This window comes from Nomascus leucogenys, chromosome 18 (assembly GCF_006542625.1).
Source record: "Nomascus leucogenys isolate Asia chromosome 18, Asia_NLE_v1, whole genome shotgun sequence".
Lineage (NCBI taxonomy): Eukaryota > Metazoa > Chordata > Mammalia > Primates > Hylobatidae > Nomascus > Nomascus leucogenys.
This window is the reverse complement of record NC_044398.1, coordinates 88146775-88170237: the sequence shown is the minus strand read 5'-3', so window position 1 is coordinate 88170237 and position 23463 is coordinate 88146775. Positions and strand designations below refer to the sequence as shown.

At 45.1% G+C, this 23463-nt stretch overlaps 1 protein-coding gene across 2 annotated transcripts; it reads left to right on the top strand.

Annotated features, from left to right (window-relative positions):
• The first annotated feature begins 9247 nt into the window (after window positions 1-9247).
• On the top strand, window positions 9248-22195 carry MPV17L (MPV17 mitochondrial inner membrane protein like). 2 transcript variants are annotated; one of them, XM_030798041.1, is made up of 4 exons: window positions 9248-9695; window positions 14299-14369; window positions 21628-21657; window positions 21741-22195. In XM_030798041.1, exons 1-4 carry the CDS (start codon window positions 9386-9388, stop codon window positions 21897-21899), a joined length of 570 nt encoding a protein of 189 aa, XP_030653901.1. In that variant the 5' UTR covers window positions 9248-9385; the 3' UTR covers window positions 21900-22195. The 2 variants fall into 2 exon arrangements, with proteins under 2 accessions (XP_030653901.1, XP_030653902.1); XM_030798042.1 differs by lacking the exon at window positions 14299-14369 and having other exon boundaries at window positions 21741-21844.
• The last annotated feature ends 1268 nt before the right edge of the window (window positions 22196-23463 follow it).

The window sequence follows — 23463 nt, the reverse complement described above, 5'->3', positions numbered from 1 at the left end:
GTGCATGCCTGGACCAGGCTACAAAATCCCTCACACTCTGGGGTAGTCAAGGCTTATGAGGAAGTACACAAAACCGAAGCTGGGGTTTGGTCCAGGGAGATGCCAGTGTGCAGTACTACTTTGCAGGCAGGCAGAGGCCTCTTGGATAACATGGCCAATGAAGCCAGATCTTGGTACCAGCTGCCCCTTACCCTGGCCATGGGCTAATTGTGTTGCCTTAAAAAATTGGCCAGGAGCGGTGGCTCACTCCTGTAATCCCAGCACTTTGGGAGGCCAAGGCGGGCAGATCACTTGAGGTCAGGAGTTCAAGACCAGCCTGGCCAATATGGTGAAACCTCATCTCTACTAAAAATGCAAAAATTAGCTGTGTGTGGTGGCAGGCGTCTGTAATCCCAGCTACTCGGGAGACTGAGGCAGGAGAATTGCTTGAACCCGGGAGGTGGAGGTTGCAGTGAGCCGAGATCACACCACTGCACTCCAGCTAGGGCAACAGAGCAAAACTCTGTCTAAAAAAAAAAAAGAAAGAAAAGAAAATTAACTTTGGTATTTGAGGTTGTATTTAAATGGGGACTTCACATGAACTATGTTCATTACAGTTGACCAGATTAAGTGTAGATAGTCTCTTTAATAGAGAGATTATGTGGAACTGCAATTTCTAACTCATACATCATTGCTACAAACCTAATTTGTTTACTGTTTCTCTTCCAAGGACCGTCAGTCATCCTTTAAAATTCATTTGAAGCTATGAAAAGATAGTTTTTGTTACATGGGCAATTTACTTTTAGTACAGTAAAATGTTATGTGAATTTCTACAGAATGTTTGCCAGAATGAATTATATCTAGAATATGCTTAACAATATATTCTGGAGGCAGCTTTCATTTGAAATTAGGTTCATCTTCTGAGAGTATTAAAAAGTTAATGGGTTTTTGTGCCTGAAGATTTTGACATTGCATTTGGCTACATTTAATCCACTTTCACCCATAAGGTTTAGCATCTAAAAAAATTAAATCACCGCTAATGCAATTAAAACGCATCATGAAATGCCTTTCTGTCCAGGCTGGAGTGCAGTGGCACGATCTCGGCTCACTGCAAGCTCCGCCTCCCAGGTTCACGCCATTCTTCTGCCTCAGCTTCCCAAGTAGCTGGGACTACAGGTGCCCGCCACTATGCCCAGCTAATTTTTTCTTTTTCTTTTTTTTTTTTTAAACAGCCCAGAGGTCTTTTTTTTTTTTTTTTTTTTTTAACACCTATTATGCCATGAAGTCATAGGGAATAGGTTCCAGCAGCTCAGGCTCCTTCCCACTGGTTCTCACAAAGTGTGCTTCTCTGGGTGGAGCAGGCTGGCGCTTTAGTTGAACCCAGGTACCTTTCTCTTTGGCTTCTTTCTTTTCCTGATCATTTTCCTTCACGCATTTCAGGAAGCTATCTCGGCTCTTAGAGTGCTTAATGTGCTCAATACGCACATTAATTCTCTTGGCAAGAATCTTGCCCTTGTTTGTTTACAACAATGCCAACAGCATGCTGGGTAACATTGCAGACTCTTCCAGTTTTGCCATGTAACACTTGTGGGGCATTCCTTTTTGAACAGTACTCATTCCCTTGATGTCCACAATATCACCTTTCTTACAGATTCGCTTATACGTGGCCAAAGGAACAACTCCATGTTTTCTAAAAGGCCTAGGGAACACATATCAGGTGCCTCTCCTCTTTCCCTTTGTGTTCATCATTTTGGCGAATTACTGGAAGATGGCGGTTCTGGCCGAAAGGGGTTTGCTCCTTCTTTGCCTTCCACCATGATTCTGAGGCCTCCCCAGCCTTGTGGAACTGTGAGTACATTAAACCTCTTTTACTTTATAAATTACCCAGTCTCGAGTATTTCTTCATAGCAGTATGAAAATGAACTAATACACTACCCGAGACATCTTAGGAGATTTGTAATAGCTGTAATTCCAGGTCCACCATATTTTTAGCATAAAGCAAATGTTTACCCATGGTATGACTGCACAGGCTTTCAGCTGGAGCCATAGCAACTCAAGTAGTAACACTGTCTTAGTCTGATTAAAAGTAAATATTAGTCTGGGCATTGTGGCACATGCCTGTAATCCCAGTACTTTGGGAGCCTGAGACAGAAGGATTGCTTGAGCTCAGGAGTTTGAGACCAGCCTGGGCAACATGGAAAAACCCCGTCTCTACAAAAAACACAAAAATTAGCTGAGTGTGGTGGCACACACCTGTAGTCCCAGCACCTGGGGAGGCTGAGGCAGGAGGATTTCTTGAACTCAGGAGGTGGAGGCCGCAGTGAGCAGTGATCATGTCAGAGGCGTGTGAACCAGAGCGACTCCATCTTAAATAGGAGTTGGGTAAAATGAGGCTGAAACTACTGGGCTGCATTCCCCGATGGTTAAGGCATTGTAAGTCACAGGATGACCTAGAAGGTCAGCACAAAATACCAGTCATAAAGACCTTGCTGATAAAACAAGTTGCAGTGAAAGAGCTGGTCAAAACCCACCAAAACCAAAATAGTGACAAGAGTGACCTCCCGTCATCCTCACTGCTACACTCCTACCAGCACCATGACAGTTTACAAATGCCATGGCAACATCAAGAAGTTACCCTATATGGTCTAAAAAGAGGAGGCATGAAAAATCCACCCCTTGTTTAGCATATCATCAAGAAATAACCATAAAAATGGGCAACCGGCAGCCCTCACGGCTGCTCTATGGAGTGGCCATTCTTTTATTCCTTTACTTTCTTTTTCTCTTTTTTTGAGACAGTCTCACTCTGTCGCCCAGGCTGGAGTGCAGTGGCGTGATCTCGGCTTACTGCAAGCTCCGCCTCCCGGGTTCAAGCAATTCTCCTGCCTCAGCCTCCCAAGTAGCTGGGACTACAGGCGCCCACCACCACACCTGACTATTTTTTTTTGTATTTTTACTAGAGACGGGGTTTCACCTTGTTAGCCTGGATGGTCTTGATCTCCTGACCTCATGATCTGCCTGTCTCGGCCTCCCAAAATGCTGGGATTACAGGCGTGAGCCACCGTGCCCGTCCTCCTTTACTTTCTTAATAAATTTGCTTTCTCTTCACACTGTGGGCTCACCCTGAATTCTTTCTTGTGCGAGATCCAACAACCCTCTCTTGGGGTCTGGATTGGGACCCCTTTCCTGTAACAATCATGCCACGGCACTCCAGTCTGGGCAACAGAGCAAGGCCCTGTCTCAAAAAAAAAAAAAAAAAAAAAGTAATATGACTTAATACATTCGTTTTGGAGGGTAAGTCTCTCAAATTAGGCCTTTCACTGGGGGAAAATGGTAAAAATACTCCCTGGTAATTCAAGAATTGGAAACTCCTGAGATGCTGCTCATAGTAGCTGAACACTTACCAATACTTCACTGTTTTCCATATATACTCAAGGAACAAGTGCTATTTCAAGTGTTTCACTCTACTGTGCTAGATGCAAGACTATAAAAAGGTGTGAGGATCAACACTTTTATGAAAACCAATGTCATTCTGAATATAGTTTCAGATGCTAGTGCTAAGGAAGCTCTTGGTATACAGAAAAAGTATTCAACAATAAATTAGGCATGGTTGCTTCCATTTTCTGTCTCACATGCTTTTTTTTTCATGGCTAAAGTGATGAAATGTCTATGATATTTTAGATTGGCAGCTTCACACTAGTGGTCCTCAGCGTGCTTTTTATGACACGTACAAGGTTTGAAGACTTTGATTTCATATTAAAAACCTGAGTTTCAGGCTGGGTGTGGTGTTGCACACCTGTAATCCCGGCACTTTGGGAGGCTAAGGCAGGTGGATCACTTGAGGTCAGGAATTCGAGACCAGCCTGGCCAACATGATGAAACTCTGTCTCTACTAAATATACAAAAATTAGCCAGGCGTGGTGGCATGTGCTACTCGGGAGGCTACTCGGGAGGCTGAGGCAGGAGAATCACTTGAACCGGGGAGGTAGAGGTTGCAGTAAGCCAAGATCGCGCCACTGCACTCAAGCCTGGGCAATAGAGCAAGACTCCATTTCAAAAAATGAATAAATAAATAAATAAAATCTGGGTTTCAGGCCAAGTGTGGTGGTGTACTCCTGCAATCCCAGCACTTTGGGAGGCTGAGATGGGCAGACAGCTTGAGCTCAGCAATTCCAGAGTAGCCTGGGCAACATGGCGAAACCCCGCTTCTACAAATAATACAAAAAAATTAGCTGGGTGTGGTGGAGTGCGCCTGTAATCCCAGCTACTTGGGAGGCTGAAGTGAGAAGTTTGCTTGAGCCTGGGAGGTTGAGGTTACAGTGAGCCGAGATCGCACTCTTACACTCCAACCTGGGAAACAGAGCCAGACCTTATCTCAAAAAAAAAAAAAAAAAAAAAAAAAAAAAAAAAATTCTGGCATCTCAAAAAAAAGGAAAGGTCTGGGCAGATGGCTGCTACAGTCCTCTATTAAGCAATGTGCTGCAGCAGGGGTCCCTGACCCCTGGGCCATGGACCTGTACTGGTCTGTGGCCTGTACAGGGGCCACAGAGCAGGAAGTGAATGGTGGGTAACAATTGAAGCTTCATCTGTATTTCTGGCTGCTCCCCATTGCTTGCATTGCTGCCTGAGCTCTGCTTCCTGTCAGATCAGCAGCATCATTAGATTCTTATAGGAGCATGAACCCTGTTGTGAATTGCACACATGAGGGATCTAGGTTGCATATTCCTTATGAGAATCTAATTCCTGATGATTTGAGGTAGAACAGTTTCATCCCAAGACCATTACCGTCCTGCACCCCATCCCTTGCCATCTGTGGAAAAATTGTCTTCCACAAAGCTGGTCCCTGATGCCAAAAATGTTGGGGACTGCTGTGCTTTAGAATGTGCCATGAATCTGCAGCCTCTATTATGTAGTTCCCTATAGACTTTGCTTCCTACCGTCTTACATTCTGCCTTATAGGCATTTGAGTTTGCAGCCCTTGTTTTTGTTAGTATGCTACGCTGGTGACATTGACCAAATTGACCACACATTAATTATAAGCTTAGTTGGTGATGACCTCAATGGAATAACATGACACAAGTACTGTGACGATACTTCCTGCATGTATCTGCAGGTGGAGTTGTAAACCTGGTGGTCTGAGATGGTCTCATTCAATCTTCCTGTGTATGTCCTTATATTAATAGTGGTAACATTTGAGGTGGTGATTCAGCCTTTCAATGCCTCTTCTCATGGCAACAACAAATGTTTCCCTTCTGAATCAGCATTAACCTAGATGTTACTGCGGATCAAAATTAGATTCTACATTTTCAACCACAGAAATACTGGGCAGTAAAAATTTTTCTTAATATTGATTGCCTACGTAGGTTGTGTAATTAGCATATGTTTATAGTTCTGTGATTTATGCGTGGCTGCTACAGAGCCGGAGGAGGTAAAGCAACAGTGTTTTCTCAGTTGTGTGAGCAGCATTACTTTATAATGAATAGGTAATATTAAACCGGGCTGATGAGAGTTGCAAAAAACTACTTTAAATTTCATATGAAACCAAAAAAGAGCCTGCATTGCCAAGACAATCCTAAGCCAAAAGAACAAAGCCGGAGGCATCATGCTACCTGACTTTAAACTATACTACTTTAACTATACCTTGTACTATATTACAAGGCTACAGTAACCAAAACAGCATGGTACTGGTACCAAAACAGAGATATAGACCAATGGAACAGAACAGAGCCCTCAGAAATAATACCACACATCTACAACTATCTGATCTTTGACAAACCTGACAAAAACAAGAAATGGGGAAAGGATTCCCTATTTAATAAATGGTGCTGGGAAAACTGGCTAGCCATATGTAGAAAGCTGAAACTGGAACACTTCCTTACACCTTATACAAAAATTAATTCAAGATGGATTAAAGACTTAACTGTTAGACCTAAAACCATAAAAACCCTAGAAGAAAACCTAGGCAATACCATTCAGGACACAGGCATGGGCAAGGACTTCATGACTAAAGCACCAAAAGCAATGGCAACAAAAGCCAAAACTGACAAATGGGATCTAATTAAACTAAAGAGCTTCTGCACAGCAAAAGAAACTACCATCAGAGTGAGCAGGCAACCTACAGAATGGGAGAAAAGTTTTACAATCTACCCGCCTGACAAAGGGCTAATATCCAGAATCTACAAAGAACTTAAACAAATTTACAAGAAAAAATCAAACAACCCCATCAAAAAGTGGGTGAAGGATATGAACAGACACTTCTCAAAAGAAGACATTTATGCAGCCAACAGACACATGAAAAAAATGCTCATCATCACTGGCCATCAGAGAAATGCAAATCAAAACCACACTGAGATACCATCTCACGCCAGTTAGAATGGCAATCATTAAAAAGTCAGGAAACAACAGGTGCTGGAGAGGATGTGGAAAAATAGGAACACTTTTACACTGTTGGTGGGACTGTAAACTAGTTCAACCATCATGGAAGTCAGTGTGGCGATTCCTCAAGGATCTAGAACTAGAAATACCATTTGACCCAGCCATCCTATTACTGGGTATATACCCAAAGGATTATAAATCATGCCGCTATAAAGACACATGCACGCGTATGTTTATTGCGGCACTATTCACAATAGCAAAGACTTGGAACCAACCCAAATGTCCATCAATGATAGACTGGATTAAGAAAATGTGGCAAATATACACCATGGAATACTATGCAGCCATAAAAAATGATGAGTTCATGTCCTTTGTAGGGACGTGGATGAAGCTAGAAACCATCATTCTGAGCAAACTGTCGCAAGGACAGAAAACCAAACACCGCATGTCTCACTCATAGGTGGGAATTGAACAATGAGAACACTTGGACACAGAGCGGGGAACATCACACCCTGGGGCTTGTCATGGGGTGGGGTAAGGGGGGAGGGATAGCATTAGGAGATATACCTAATGTAAATGATGAGTTAATGGGAGCAGCACACCAACATGGCACATATATACATATGTTACAAACCTGCACGTTGTGCACATGTACCCTAGAACTTAAAGTATAATAAAAATAAATAAATAAATAAATTGTGCTGATGAATCATATTACAGTAATCCAATATTTCACTTGTAAAGTCCCTGAGGTTTACAGAAGGAAATATTTTCTAATAAGAGTGAGGCACGTGCTTTGGTCCTTATTTCCTAGTTATACGATCCTGGGTAAGGAGCTCAACTTTTCTCTGCCAAAATTAAATAAGCATTAAATGAGATCATATATGTGAAGGTGTGAAGGACAGTGCCTGGCGCATAGTAGTATCAATCAATGTTAGTATCTCTAAAATAGAGATTGAGTCTGAAGATCCACAAAGTGGTAGAACCGATCTTAAGATTCCCAAATGATAGAATTGTGCTTTATTTGCCTAAGTAGTAGGAGATTACTTATTGTATGCCCAAGGGATCCTTTTTTAAAAAATAATGTTTATTTATTTATTTTGAGACACAGTCTCGCTCTGTCCCCCAAGCTGGAGTGCAGTGGCACCATTTTGGCTCACTGCAACCTCTACCTCCCTGGTTCAAGCAATTCTCCTGCCTCAGCCTCCTGAGTAGCTGGGATTACAGGTGCGCACCACCATGCCCAGCTAGTTTTTGTATATTTAGTAGAGACGGGGTTTTGCCATGTTGGCCAGGCTGGCCTTAAACTCCTGACCTCAGGTGATCCAGCTGCCTCAGCCTGCCACAGTGCTGGGATTACAGGTGTGAGCCACCGCGCCTGGCCCTAATGTTTTAATTTTTTTGTAGAGATGAGGTCAGGCTGGTCTTGAATTCCTGGACCCAAGTGATCCTCCCACCTTGACCTCCCAAAGTGTTGGGATTACAGGCATGAGCCACCTCACCCAGTTCCCTTCTTAAATAGTTTTAAGGGGGAGAAGAAAGAAAAAGACTGATTTTCTTCCCTTCCACTATCAAAACAGGCAAAACACACCAGTACACTTTCCTTAGCATTTCTTTTCTTTCCTTTCTTTTCTTTTCTTTTTTTTTTTTTTTTTGGAGACAGAGTCTCCCTCTGTCACCCAGGGTGGAGTGCAGTGGGGCGATCTTGGCTCACTGCAAGCTCCACCTCCTGGGTTCACGCCATTCTCCTGCCTCATCCTGTAGCTGGGACTACAGGTGCCTGCCATCACGCCTGGCTAATTTTTTGTATTTTTAGTAGAGACGGGACTTCACCGTGTTAGCCAGGATTGTCTTGATCTCCTGACCTCGTGATCCGCCCGCCTTGGCCTCCCAAAGTGCTGGGATTACAGGCTTGAGCCACCGTGCCCGGCCGTCCCTTCATTTTTTAAGATAAATTCACATACCATAAAACTTACCATTTTATTTTCTCTCTCTCTCTTTTTTTTTTTTTTTTTTTTTTTTTTTTTTTTTTTTTTTTTTTTTTTTTGCAGGCTGGAGTGCAGTGACCCTATAGTGGCTCACCACAACTTTGAATTTCTGGGCTCAAGAGATCCTCCCACCTCAGCCTCCCAAGTAGCAGTAGCTGAGACTATCAGTGCGCACCACCAAGCCTGAGTAATTACAATACTTTTTTCTTTTTCTTTTTCTTTTTTTTTTTTGTAGAGATGGGGTCTTCCTATTTTGTCCAGGCTGGTCTAGAACTCCTGCTCTCAAAGGATCCTCCTGCCTAATTCTCCCAAAGTGCTGGGATTACAGGCATGTGCCACCGTGCCCGGCCAAATGCATCCCCTTTTTTTAAATGTACAATTCAATGGTTTTTAATATATTCACAAAGTCATGGAACCATCACACCTATCTAATTTCAAAATGTTTTCGTCACTCCAAAAAATAACCCCATATGGGAGGCCGAGGCGGGCAGATCACTCGAGACCAGCCTGGCCAACATATTGCAACCCCGTCTCCACTAAAAATACAAGTTAGTCGGGCGTGATGGCGCACGCGTGTAGTCCCAGCTGTTCGGGAGGCTGAGGCAGGAGAATCGCTTGAACCCGGAAGGCGGAGGTTGCATTGAGCTCAGATCGCGCCATTGCACTCCAGCCTGGGCGACAGAGCGAGACTCCGTCTCGAAAATATCTAATTAATTAATAAAAATAAATAAATAAATAAATAACCCCATGCATTCTGCCTCTGTGGCTTTGCCTGTTCTGGGTGTTTTGTGGGAATGGACCCATGCATGGGGGTGGGCCGGGCACCTTTCAAACGTTCAGCCCTCACGACGGCCCGTGGCCTCCGGATTGGACGGCGCGAGCTGGGTGTGTGCAGGGCGCCCAATCGCTCCGGAGAGTCTGGAGGGGGCAGGTGCAGGTGCGGGCGGCTGCAGCGCAGGGGCTGCAGGACGCTGGGGAGGCCCGGACGTGGTGTAGGAAGCCGCCGACCACGCCGGCTCCTGATCGCGGGCTCCCACAGCGCGGACATGGCGGGCTGGTGGCCGGCATTGTCGCGCGCGGCCCGGCGCCACCCGTGGCCCACCAACGTGCTGCTCTACGGCTCGCTGGTCTCGGCAGCTGACGCGCTGCAGCAGCGGCTGCAGGGCGGCGAGGCCGATTGGCGCCAGACGCGCCGCGTGGCCACGTTGGTGGTGACCTTCCACGCCAACTTCAACTACGTGTGGCTGGGCCTGCTGGAGCGCGCGCTTCCGGGCCGCGCGCCGCGCGCCGTGCTGGCCAAGTTGCTGTGCGACCAGGTGGTCGGTGCGCCCATCGCGGTCTCGGCCTTCTATGTCGGTGAGGGGCCGGGAGGGGACCTGGGGGGTGGGACCCGGTATTGGGGGACTGGAGGCAGGGACTCGGGGATCAAGCGGCTGGAGGGAGGGCGCTTCAGGAGCCTGGGGACCGGGGCAGGAGCCGGGGATCTGTGACCGGGGCTGCTTCAGAGGCCTGGAGGGCCAGGACAAAGGCTGGAGGCTGGGGTGTTTGATTGCGAGAAGTTGCGGGAGGCACTGGGTGGGGACCCGGGAAATTGGGGAGCTAGAGGTCCACCAGGTCAGGAATTTAGAGGACTAGGGTCGGGGCTCAGACTCTGGGGTTGGGTATAGGCCAAGGGTGGAGTAGGCAGGGCTGCGGAGGTCTTTGCCCCCTGAAAAAGGCCCACGGGAAAATAAAGGAGATTCCAGTTCAAGGCCATAGCAGCTGCAATGACCGTGAACCAGTCGTGGGGCAGGGAAGGAACCGACCTGCTGTTCAGAAAATCCACGCCTGGGGCCCCGGGGCCAACACAGGAACAAAATGCAAGGGGACCCGTGACCCTGGGGGGCATAGCAGGTGGAATCTGAGGTTGGGCCTGGATCTTCAGCCAATTCATGCCAAGACCCCAGTCCTGCTTTGGTAGCAAGATTTTCCCCTGGGGTCCCACGGGGAAACATCAAGGGACCTTGGATCCTTGCCGTGGAGGACTATATACCTGTGAGGGTTCATGGAACCCTCTCCTTAGAAAATCCAACCCGGGCCTGGGGTGTGGAGGACAGGGGCTTGACTGTGCAAACCTTCTCTACTGCCTACAATAAGAACAATGGAAATGTTACCTGAAAAATACCGGGGTTCATTCCCCTAACGAGTCACAAATGACTCCCCCAAGAGGCAGGTTTTGATCAATGGGGGTTTTACTTGGCACAAGAAAGGAAGACACTGGACGTATTCTCCCAAGTAGTGTGTCCGCCAGAGAAAGAGACAGGAGAGTTTTATGGGGTGGTGGAGAAAGGAGAGGGTGCATGATTGCATGTAGAGTAGGGATCCCAGTGAGTCATGATGCTAGCACATAGGTTGCATAGGTTACATAGGTTATAGTCATGAAGCTATAGCTTCTCCCGGGGTGAAGACTTAGCATGGTAATGAGGAGAGTTAACTTGGGTTCATCTATAAGTAACCTGGGGTCACTTAGGAGCTGATTTAAACAAACAGGGTGACCTCATTCCACCCAGGGTTGGGGAAGAACAGGTTAAGGTCAGGAGGCTGTAAAACAGGCTGATTGCTCAAGTTGCTTAAATTCTTGTAATCTTTGGAGATCCTCCGTCTGCTCACAGAAGGGGCCTGTGGCCTCTATCATCACTGCAATTTCTATAGCCTTGAAGGGGATGGGGTGGGTAACTGGGGAGAAAATCTCTATGGGTCTTAAGCCTGACCTTGGGATTGGGGATCACAGATTTCCCCTCAAATGGGAGGGAACTTCTCCTAAGGGCCGTTGGTGCTTTCTAAACCAGGTTGAGGTCAGACAAGCCACCATCTTGAAGAAATCTACCCTGCCCCCTGCGCCTTATTTTTAAGAATTGGATTCACTTCCTTTCCCTACAGACCCCACCAGAAACACAAACCACCTGGTTGCCTGTTGCCATCGCGGCCAGCTACATGGCTGATGGGGTCAGTAGGTCAGGAGAACAGACAGCCTGAGAGCTAGGGCCTCCTGTTTTCTCAGAAGGTCTGTGCCTGGTCCCGGCGTGTGATTTCCAGACTAGATTTGCAAACAGCTTCCTAGCACCTATTACAGAAGCCTTGTACACCGGTGAAGGGGTAGGGGACCAGAATGCTATTTAATCCTCAAACAACTAGTGACATTGTTCTCTTTTTTTCTTTTCTTTTTTTTTTTTTTTTTTTTTTGAGACAGAGTGTTGCTTTATTGCCCAGCCTGGAGTGTGCAGTGGCCTGATCTCAGCTCACTGAAACCTCCATCTCCAGGTTCAAGTGATTCTCCTGCCTCAGCCTACTAAGTAGCTAGCATTACAGAGGCACACTACCATGCCTCTGATTATAGAGGATTTTTGCATTTTTAATGGAGATAGCGTTTCACCATGTTTTCCAGGCTTGTCTTGAACTCCTGACCTCAAGTGATCTGCCCATCATGGCCTCCCAAAGTGCTGGGATTGCAGGCGTAAGCCCTCACACTTGAGATTGTTCTTATTACTCTCATATTACAAATGAGGAAACTGTGTCTTAAAGGGGTTCTGTGACTCACCCAAAGGCAACACAATCCAGGCACTTGATGCTCTCATGGTGAGAAGGTTGACAGCGTGCCTGAAACTGAAAGATGCTGAGTTACTAACAAGACTTGAACCTATGTCCAGGCCAAGCTCTCTGATACAGATTTCTGGCCAGATTGCTGCTTTGCTTTGGTCTTCAGTTTCTCTTTTTTTTTTTTTTTTTGAGACGTTGCCCAGGCTGGAGTGCAATGACACAATCTCGGCTCACTGCAACCTCCGCCTCCCAGGTTCAAGCGATTCTCCTGCCTCTCCTGCCCCTCCTGAGTAGCTGGGATTACAGGTGCCTGCCACCACGCCTGGCTAATTTTTGTACTTTTAGTAGAGACAGGGTTTCGCCAAGTTGGCCAGGCTGGTCTCGAACTCCTGATCTCAAGCGATTTGCCCACCTCGGCCTACCAAAGTGCTGGGATTACAGGTGTGAGCCACCTTGCCCAGCCGGTTTTCAGTTTTTCTGGTTCAGTTTCCCTCACTGCAAATTTCAGTGAAAGGGGAAGTGGAAGGGGATGGATTGGAGGTTTGCATAAGGCTCTACATGGAAATTGCATGAATCAGTTGATCTTTGTGCTGGGGCCACCCTGGGGAACCAGAGTCGTAACAGATTAACAACTCTGGCTTGGGAATCAGACACCTGGGTTGAACTCCATCTGCTATTAACCTCTCTAAGCTCTTTTCCTCCTTTGTAACTCTACCCACCTTAGCGAATTGTAAGGAGGGGCACAAGAAATGAGGCACATAAAGTACGTAGCATTTAGTTAATGCTGGGTAAGTGGAACACAGTATTACCAATATTTTGCTGGGTCATGTAAGAGTCTTCTGTAATTAACTAATAAAGCTTTTATATTCCCTCCCCCCAATCAGGGATTGGAAAGAACTTTTAAAGTACTCTGTTTTACAACTCTTCCTAAAATAGGAGAGCTTTGCCTTGCTACCTGAATTTTTTACTTTTTTACTTTTCTTTTTCTGAGACAGGGTCTCACTCTATTTCCCAGGCTGAAGTGCAGTGATGTAATCACAGCTCACTGCAGCCTCAACCTCCTGGGCTCAAGCGATCCTCCCACCCCTGCCTCTGGAGTAGCTGGGACTACAGGCGCACACCCCTATACCTGGCTGGTTTTTAAATTGTTTTGTAGAGACAAGGTCTTGATATATTGCCCAGGCTGTGAATTTCTCTTCAGGGATATTGAAGATCAAAGTTTTCAAAGTGTTTTTAGGAAGGCTGAATTGGTGTTCCACTTTCAAATTTTGAATAGGGTAATACTGTTGGAAAATTTGTAGTTGCCAGAGTATTTGGGTCCACTGGCCTTTTTTTATTTTTATTTTTTTGAGATGGAGTCTTGCTCTGTCACCCAGTCAGGAGCGCAGTGGTGCAATCTCGGCTCACCTCAACCTCCAAATCCTGGGTTGCGCAGCGGTACAATCTCGGCTCACTGCAACCTCCACTTCCTGGGTTCAAGCGATCCTTCTGCCTCAGCCTCCCAAGAACCTGGAATTACAGGCATACGCCACCACGCCCGGCTAATTTTGTATTTTTAGTAGAGACGGAGTTTCTCCATGTTGGTCAGGTTGGTCTCGAACTCCCAACCTCAGGTGATCCGCCAGATCAGCCTCCCAAAGTGCTGGGATTACAGGCATGAGCCACCGCGCCCAGCTCACTAGCTTTTTTTAAAAGATAGAAATTAAAATTTCAAAATGTTCAAATGTTCAACATTTCACACAATGTTTGGAAGGTAGAGAAAGTAACCAATAGGCCCACTATTGTAACTTGTTTTTGTGAATTGTTATAGTTTTTGAAAAAATAATTGTTCTACTGTAACTTTTATACTCTGCTATTCTCACTTCGTATTTATCATTCCTTTAAAATTTATCTAGTTTTAGAGTGGAGATTATGTTCTTTTTCTTTTTTTCTGTTTTTTTTGTTTGTTTGTTTGAAACAGGGTCTTGCTGTGTTGTCCATTCTGGAGTGCAGTGGCATGATCACAGCTCACTATAGCCTCCACCTCCCAGGCTCAAGCAATCCTCCCACTTCAGCCTCCTGAGTAGCAGTGACTACAGGCACGCCACCACACCTGGCTAATTTTTGTAATTTTTGGAGAGATGGGGTTTTTGCCCTGTTGCCCAGGCTGGTCTCTTAACTTCTGGACTCAAGCAATCTGCCTGCCTCAGCCTCCCAAAGTCCTGGGATTACAGGCTTGAGCCACAGTGCCTGTCTATGTTCTCTTTTCACTGTTGGGTCAGAGGGTCATATTGATGGATGATAGTGATGGTTACTTTGCATTTTGGAATGGGAAACTTAAACATGAACTGTTATGTGGTACTCTACTGAATCTTTTAAAATTCTTTTGGTGTTTTGCAAATAGGTATGAGCATTCTCCAGGGAAAGGATGACGTATTTTTGGACCTGAAACAGAAATTCTGGAACACCTATATGGTAAGACAGGTGTTTGAAAATGTAATCAGTATCTTTTTGTGTATATATGTATATACTTTTTGTGTTTATCTTTATAAAGATTTAAAAATCTTTTAATTGACACATATGTACATATTTTCAGTAGACATGTGATAATTTGATACATTTGTATAATCATATCAGGATTTTTTTGTGTGTATGTATATATGTGTGTGTATATATATATATATATTTTTTTTTTTTTTAATTAAAAAAAACTTTTTTGAGACAGGCTCTCATTCTGTCACCCAGGCTGGAATGCAGTCGCATGATCATGGCTCACTGCAGCCTGGACCTCTTGAGCTCAAGCGATCCTCCCACCTCAGCCTCCTGAGTAGCTGAGACTACAGCACGTGCCACCACACCCAGCTAATTATTTTTAAATTTTTTGGTAGAGACAGAGTCTCACTATGTAGCTAGCACAGGCTGGCCTCGAACTCCTGTGCTCCAGTGATTCTCCCACCTCAACATTAAGTACATTTTTATTAAACTATTCCTAAATTAGAGCTCCAGTTTGGTTGGCACAAGAGTCCAATATTTTGACAGAGAAATCTTAAAGTTATTTTGATAGATGTATGAGGAGAGGCTTTAAGAGTATCTGTACTTCTCATGAATTGGAAAGAAATACTTTCTCTGGGCCGGGCACGGGGTGGCTCACGCCTGTAATCCCAACACTTGGGAGGCTGAGGCAGGCGGATCACTTGATGTCAGGAGTTTGAAACCAGCCTGGCCAATATGGTGAAACCCTGTCTCTACTAAAAATACAAAAATTAGCTGGGCACGGTGGTGCATGTCTGTAATCCCAGGTACTCAGTAGGCTGAGGCAGGAGAATCACTTGAACCCGGAGACAGGTTGCAGTGAACCGAGATTGCACCACTGCACTCCAGCCTGGGCAACAGAGCAAGACTCCATCTCAAAAAGAAAAAAAAGAAAAGAATATCTCTGAATTTTAGTCCATGTTCTCAATGATTTCTGACTTTATTATATTAACTCTTATTAATGATCATAATTTATTTTGTAAATTTTGCAGCCAAAGGGACAACAATTTATTTTGTAAATTTGGGATTCGATTTGCAAAATAGGGGTTGTAGACTGTGAGTGGCTTCATGGAATCATTCCCACATTCAGAGCCAATGTTTCTAGTTGAGCATCCTGCGGAGTCCTGGTGAAAAGAACTTTAACATCACAAAGGTATTGATAGGGAAGGAAAAGGTTTCCTAGGGTTATTCCAAGGTTTGAAGCAAATCAGCGGTTTTACTGTTTGCTCAGCACAAATATATACAATCCAGTCCAATACATATTTATTCATTGATTCAGTTAATATTTATTGAACAATGTGCTTTAGGCCTGGCAAAATCAGGGATGGTTTTCATCTCTGCCCTAGAGCATGTTTGATTGCATTCATCACAAGGAGGTAAATCTTTGGGATTACAGAATGTTCACAGACCGGCCTAGGGCGTCACATGTTCTTCATTCCCTATCAAAAGCAGTGTTGAGCCACACCCAGCTATTACCTCCACAGCTTCTAGCATCATCTGTTGGATGGTACCAAACCCCTGAGGCAGCATTACTTGATGGCTAGAGGCAGAGGATGGAGAGGTTTGCAGTCAGAGGATTCCCCTGAGCCTCTGTACTCAGGAACAGTAACTACAAGAAATGTGTTCAGAACTCTTGTGATTTCTCTCAGGGCAGAAATTGAAGACCCCATGGTGACAACCAAATGTGATTTTCTTCTGTTTTTTTTTTGGTTTTTTGTGGGTTTTTTTTTTTTTGAGACGGAGTCTTGTTCCATCGCCTAGGCTGGAGTGCAGTGGCACTCTCTGCAACCTTTGCCTCCCGGGTTCAAGCAATTCTCAATTCTCCTGCCTCAGCCTCCTGAGTAGCTGGAATTACAGACTTGCACCACCACATCCAGCTAATTTTTTGTATTTTTCAGTAGAGATAGGGTTTCACCATGTTGGCCAGGTTAGTCTTGAACTCCTGACCTCAGGTGATCCACCTGCATCAGCCCCCCAAAGTTTTGGGATTACAGGCGTAAATCACCATGCCCAGCCACTTCTTCTGTTTGACTTTGGAAAAAGGAACAAGTTTTTCCATTATGTTGTAATGTCTACGGAGATATGTACATCTAACTTTTTTTTTTTTTTTAAAGAGCAAGGACCGGAGGCAGTAGCTCATGCCTGTAATCCCAACACTTTGGGAGGTGGAGGTGGGTGGATAACAAGGTCAGGAGATCGAGACCATCCTGGCTAACATGGTGAAACCCTGTCTCCACTAAAAATACAACAAATTAGCAGGGCATAGTGGCACAAGCCTGTAGTCCCAGCTACTTGGGAGGCTGAGGCAGGAGAATCACTTGAACCGGGGAGGCAGAGATTGTCGTGAGCTGAGATTGTGCCACTGCACTCCAGCCTGGGCGACAGAGCGAGACTACGTCTCAAACAAACAAACAAACAAAAAGAGCAAGAAGTAGGAGGCTCACACCTGTAATCCCAGCACTTCGGGAGGCTGAGGCAGGAGGATCACTAGAGCCCAGGAGTTTGAGACCAGCCTGCGCAACACAGTGAGACCCCATCTCTACAAAAATAAAATAAATTAGCTGGGCATAGTGGCAAGTGTCTGTGGTCCCAGCTGCTCGGGAGGCTGAGATGGGAGGATTGCAAGCCTGGGAGGTCGAGGCTGCAGTGAGCTGTGATTGCACCGCTGCACACCAGTGTGAGTGACAGAGACCCTGGTTCAAAGAAAAAAAAAAGAAAAAGAGCAGGAAGTAGAATTGGGAAAGAAGCTTCAGGCAGGGATTGTAAATGAACAAAACCACAGGAACATTTGCACACTGTTTTTAAAAAAAAAACAGTGGTTATAATGAGTGAGTCTCATCTACCCACAGGAAAAGAAAGAGGGTAAACCAGCAGTCTGAAGCCCAGCCCATTTGGAGATTTTTTGGGAAGATTTCCTGTAAAGAGAAACTATCGTCTAGGCAGGATGGCTCACGCCTGTAATTGCAGCACTTTGGTAGGCCAAGGCAGGCGGATCTCGAGGTCAAGAGATCAAGCCTATCTTCACCAACTTGGTGAAATCCCCTCTTTTTTTTTTTTTTTTTTTTTTTTTTTTTTTTTTTTGAGACGGAGTCTCGCTCTGTCCCCTAGGCTGGAGTGCAGTGGCACGATCTCGGCTCACTGCAACCTCCGCCTCCCGGGTTCACGCCATTCTCCTGCCTCAGCCTCTCCGAGTAGCTGAGACCACAGGCACCCGCCACCACGCCCGGCTAATTTTTTGTATTTTTAGTAGAGACGGGGTTTCACCATGGTCTCGATCTCCGTCAGGAGATCGTGATCTGCCCGCCTTGGCCTCCCAAAGTGCTGGGATTACAAGCGTGAGCCACTGCGCCCGGCCGGTGAAATCCCCTCTCTACTAAAAATACAAAAATTAGCCTGAGCCCAGGAGGTCGAGACTGCAGTAAGCTATGATTGTGCCACTGCACTCCAGCCTGGGTAACACAGCGAGACCCTGTCTCAAATTAAAAAAATAAAATTAAAAAAAGATCTGGAGTTATGCACATACTGGGGGACAGGGCATTCCAGGGGCAGAAGAGCTGAGTAGAGTTGACAATGGGTAAAGCACCATAGTATGCCTGGAGGGGAGAAACCACAGGCAGTTTGGTGTTCACAGAGTATTTGTTGAGCAACTTGGAATGAGTTTGGATCCTGGAGACTGTTGAACACCCGGAGCTGAGGATCTTGAACTTCACGGTTAGGTAATGGCAGCAGAGGAAACCAAAGTTGGGGGTTATCGTGACCAAGTTCACCTAAGAAATAAGGAAGCATATCGGGTGTGGTGGCTCATGCCTGTAATCCCAACACTTTGGGAGGCTGAAGCGGGAGGATCCCTTGAAGTTAGGAGTTCAAGACCAGCTTGGGCAACATAGCAAGACCCTGTCTGTATTAAAAAAAAATAAAACGGGTCTGGCATGGTGGCTCATGCCTGTAATCTCACCACTTTGGGAGGCCAAGGCGAGCGGGTCACTTGAAGTCAGGAGTTCGAGACCAGCCTGACCAACATGGTGAAACCCTGTCTCTGCTAAAAACACAAAAAATTCCCAAGTGGCAAGTGCCTGTAATCCCAGCTACTCAGGAGGCTGAGGCAGGAGAATCACTTGAACCCGGGAGGCGGAGATTGCAGTGAGCCGAGATTGCACCACTGCACTCCAGCCGGGGTGACAGAGCAAGACTCCATCTCAAAAAAAAAACAAAGAAACAAACAAAAAAGAAATGAGGTGAGTTCAGTTTGGGAAATGTTGAATGCCACATGCCTTTGGCCTATTCAGAGGGAGATTGCTGAAGCACAGAGGAGAGTTCATGGCAGGGTTTAATCATTTTTAGTGCTCACATGTCCCAGATTCGGCCAGTGGGAGTCCCTCCAAGCTGGTTTCTGTGTCCTGTGACATCACCCATCTTCTTTCTCCTTTTCTTCTTTCGTAAGCCACTTCCTTTCTGGCATGACAGTATGTTCCAGGATCATCTTGTACTTGCACCTGCCCTGCCCTGGCCCTAGAATCAGCCAATTCTCTGAGGCGTCCTGATTCCTTTTTGTGGGGGAATGGTTTGAGAACAAAATATACTACTATACGATACTACATTCTGATAAGAAAAAAACACAGCCATAAGAAATAAAGCCATGTCCAGGCACAGTGGCTCCTGCAATCCTAACCCTTTGGGAGGCGGAGGTGGGAGGATTGTTTAGGGCCAGGAATTCAAGACCAACCTGGCCCACATAGTGAGGCTTCGTCTATATTAAGGAAAAAAAAAAAAGAAAGAAGGAAAGCCATGTTTGGATAAGTTTAGTCTTCTGATTATTTTTGCTAAAGTTTTAAATTTTTTTTTTTTTTTTGAGACAGAGTCTCGTTCTGTTGCCCAGGCTGGAGTGCAATGGTGCAGTCTCGGCTCACTGCAACCTCCGCCTCCTGAGTTGAAGCGATTCTCCTGCCTCAGCTTCTTGAGTAGCTGAGATTACAGGTTCCTGTCATCATGTCCTGTTAATTTTTATTTTTAGTAGAGACGGGGTTTCTACATGTTGGTCAGGCTGGTCTCAAACTCACGACCTCAGGTGATCTGCCCACCTTGGCCTTCCAAAGTGCAGGGATTACAGGGGTATATTTTATATTTAAAGTATATTTAACAATTAAGGGCCAGGCTCAGTGTCTCACGCCTGTAATCCCAGCACTTTGGGAGGCTGAGGTGGGCGGATCACCTGAGGTCGGAAATTTGAGATGTACAACAAGAGCAAAACTCCATCTCAAGAAAAAATAAATAAATATAAAAATATACATTATGGCCGGGCATGGTGGCTCACGCCTGTAATCCCAGCACGTTAGGAGGCCCAGGCGGGCAGATCACCTGAGGTCAGGAGTTCAAGACCAGCCTGGCCAATATCGCGAAACCTTGTCTCTACTAAAAATACGAAAAATTAGCCAGGCGTGGTCGTGTGCACCTGTAATCCCAGCTACTCGGAGGCTGAGGCAAGAGAATCGCTTGAACCCAGGAGGTAGAGGTTTCAGTGAGCCGAGATCACACCATTGCACTCCAGCCTGGGCAACAAGAGCGAAACTCCGTCTCAAAAAATATATACATATATGTATATGTGTGTGTGTGTGTATATATATATATATATATAGAGAGAGAGAGAGAGAGAGAGAGAGACATTATATGTAATATCTACTTTTAAATATAAACATGAATATTACGAAGCTTTTATTGCAATTGTTCATTTTAGAAACTTCAGAAAATACAAATTAGTAAAAAGAAGAAAAAGTCTGTAATACCACTTTTAAGGACTATTTTAAAAACCTCTAGCTTTTTTTTTGAGATAAATTTACATACCAAGACTTTTAAAAAAAAAAATCATAATGGTGACTTTTTCATAGGACTGTGTAGGATAAAGCTTGTGGAATGTCTATCTAAGATATTTTGTAATATGTGAAAATTTCAGCTAAACTTGTTCTATAGCATCACATGGTTTGAATATATTATTAGAAAATCATTCCATAAACAATGGTTTGGTATATAGTTTCAACAATTCAAGGCTGGGCACAGTGGCTCACGCCTGTAATCCTACCACTTTGGGAGGCCGAGGCAGGCAAATCATCTGAGGTCAGGAGTTCAAGACCAGCCTGGCCAACATGGTAAAACCCTGTCTCTACTAAAAATACAAAAATTATCCGAGCATGGTGGCAGGTGCCTGTGATCCCAGCTACTCAGGAGGCTGAGGCAGGACAATCACTTGAACCTAGGAGGCAGAGGTTGCAGTGAGCCCAGATCTTGCCACTGCACTCCAGACTAGGCGACAGAATGAGACACCATCTCAAACAAAATACATAAATAAAATAATTCAGCAGGGTGAGGTGGCTTATGCCTGTAACCCCAGCACTTTGGGAGGCTGTGGTGGAACTACTGCTTTTGCCTGGGAGTTCAAGACCAGCCTGGGCAACATAGAGATACCATGTCTCAGAAAAAAAAAAAATTAATTTAGAAAAAAAGAATTCATTGAAGATTCTGTATTTACAAATATATTCCTGCATCATTTGTTCATGGTAACCAGGAAATTGCAATGCATAAATACATGCTGTCATTTCCAAAGCAGCTGTCTTCCAGAATTGGTACTGATTCTAGTAGACTTTTCATTCTGATGTTAAATATATAATTAATAGGAATGTCTGGTACCTAATAGCTTTTTTCCCCACAACTACCCAACCCCCTCACTCTAGAGGCCTTAAGTAGTCTAATTTAATCAGCTTAGTCTGAAATATAATACTACCTTGACATCTTGTTGGCCTAGTATTTCTTACTCTTTTATGGAATGAACTGTGCAATTGTTTTGTGTGGTTAAAAGGTATTCTAGGTCGGGTATAGTGGCTCACACCTGTAATCCCAGCACTTTGGGAGGCCGAGGTGGGCGGATCACCTGAGGTTGGGAGTTCGAGACCAGCCTGGCCAACATGGTGAAAACCCGTCTCTACTAAAAATACAAAAATTAGCCAGGTGAGGTGGTGTGTGCCTGTAATCAGATACTCAGGAGGCAGAGGCACGACAATTGCTTGAAACCAGGAGGCAGAAGTTGCAGTGAGCTAAGATTGCACCACTGCACTCCAGTCTGGGCAACAGGGTGAGACCCTGTCTCAAAAAATAAAAAATAAAAGGCATTCTAATTAAGTTGTTGCTTTTTTTTTTTTTTTTTTAATTCCAGAGTGGACTGATGTACTGGCCCTTTGTACAGGTGAGTTCTGCCTACTCAGTAATATGAACTCAGGGCTTTGGTTTCCATGTGGCTCTAATGGACTCTCTCTCTCTCTGTTCCAGCTGACCAACTTCAGCCTTGTTCCTGTTCAATGGAGAACAGCTTACACTGGAGTCTGTGGTTTTCTCTGGGCCATCTTCATGTGTTTTTCCCAGCAGAGTGGTGATGGCACATTCAAGTCAGCTTTCACCATGTTATATACAAAGGGGACCAGGCAATAGAAGGGTCCCCGGAGAAATGAGAAGTCAAGGACTCTCTTAAAGGGACCACATTTTTGATCTAAAATGCACAGAATTGCCTGCAGACAAAATATTTGATGTGCCAATTATGCACTTCATTTTGAGGAATTACTACGATTTATAGACCCACTTTTTAAAAAATTATCAATGATTATTTTTGAATTGTATTCAGACATTTTTTCCTGATCTAGTCTGAAATATTTTCTCTAATATTTTGGTTAATATGAATAACAGTGGCAAAATGGCATTTTAGACATGAATATTTCTAATATTTTAACGCAAGTTTCAGGAAACTTGGTTTTGATTGTTTACATTTCTATTCTAAAATCTCAGGTTATCTCCTGAACACTTTTGGGCAGGTGAACTTTTATACCAAAAAATAGTTCTTATAGTGAATTTTAATTTACATAAAACTCAATCGAAATGAAGATTTAATGACCAGATTTCTTTCCCCAAAACATACACAATTTGTTATTTTGATACTAAAATTTAGTGAATACCTTTTTTTTTTTTTTTTTTTGAGGTGGAGTCTCGCTGTCTCCCTGGCTGGAGTGCAGTGGCACGATCTCGGCTCACTGCAGCCTCCACCCTCAGGGTTCAAGCCATTCTCCTGCCTCAGGCTCCTCAGTAGCTGGGATTACAGGCACGCGACAGCACACCAGGCTGATTTTTCTATTTTTGTTCGTTTGTTTTTGTTTTTGAGAGGGAGTCACGCTCCGTCGCCCAGGCTGGAGTGCAGTTGTGAGATCTCGGCTCACTGCAAGCTCCGCCTCCCGGGTTCACACCATTCTCCTGCCTCAGCCTCCTGAGTAGCTGGGACTACAGGCACCTGCCACCATGCCCGGCTAATTTTTTGTATTTTTAGTAGAGACGGGGTTTTACCACGTTAGCCAAGATGGTCTCAATCTCCTGACCTCGTGATCTGCCCGCCTCGGCCTCCCAAGGTGTTGGGATTACAGGCGTGAGCCACTGTGCCTGGCCTAATTTTTTGCATTTTTAGTAGAGACAAAGTTTCACCATGCTGGCCAGGATGGTCTTGATCTCCTGACTGCGTAATCCACCTGCCTGGGCCTCCCAAAGTGCTGGGATTACAGGCGTGAGCCACCGCAACCGACTTTTTTTTTTTTTTTTTGAGACAGAGACTCTCTTTGTCACCCAGGCTGGAGTGCAGTGGCATGATTTTGGCTCACTGCTACCTCTGCCTCCTGGGTTCAAACGATCCTACTGCCTCATCCTTTGGAGTAGCTGGGATTACAGGCGCGTGCCACCATGCCTGGCTCATTTTTGTATTTTTAGTAGAGACGGCGTTTTGCCATGTTGGCCAGGCTGGTCTCTGTCCGGCCTCTGAGCTCAAGCTAAGCCGTCATATCCCCAGTGACCTGCATGTATACATCCAGATGGCCTGAAGCTACTGAAGATCCACAGAAGTGAAAATAGCCTTAACTGATGACATTCCACCGTTGCGATTTGTTACTGCCCCACCCTAACTGATCACTGTACTTTGTAATCTCTCCCACCCTTAAGAAGGTTCTTTGTAATTCTCCCC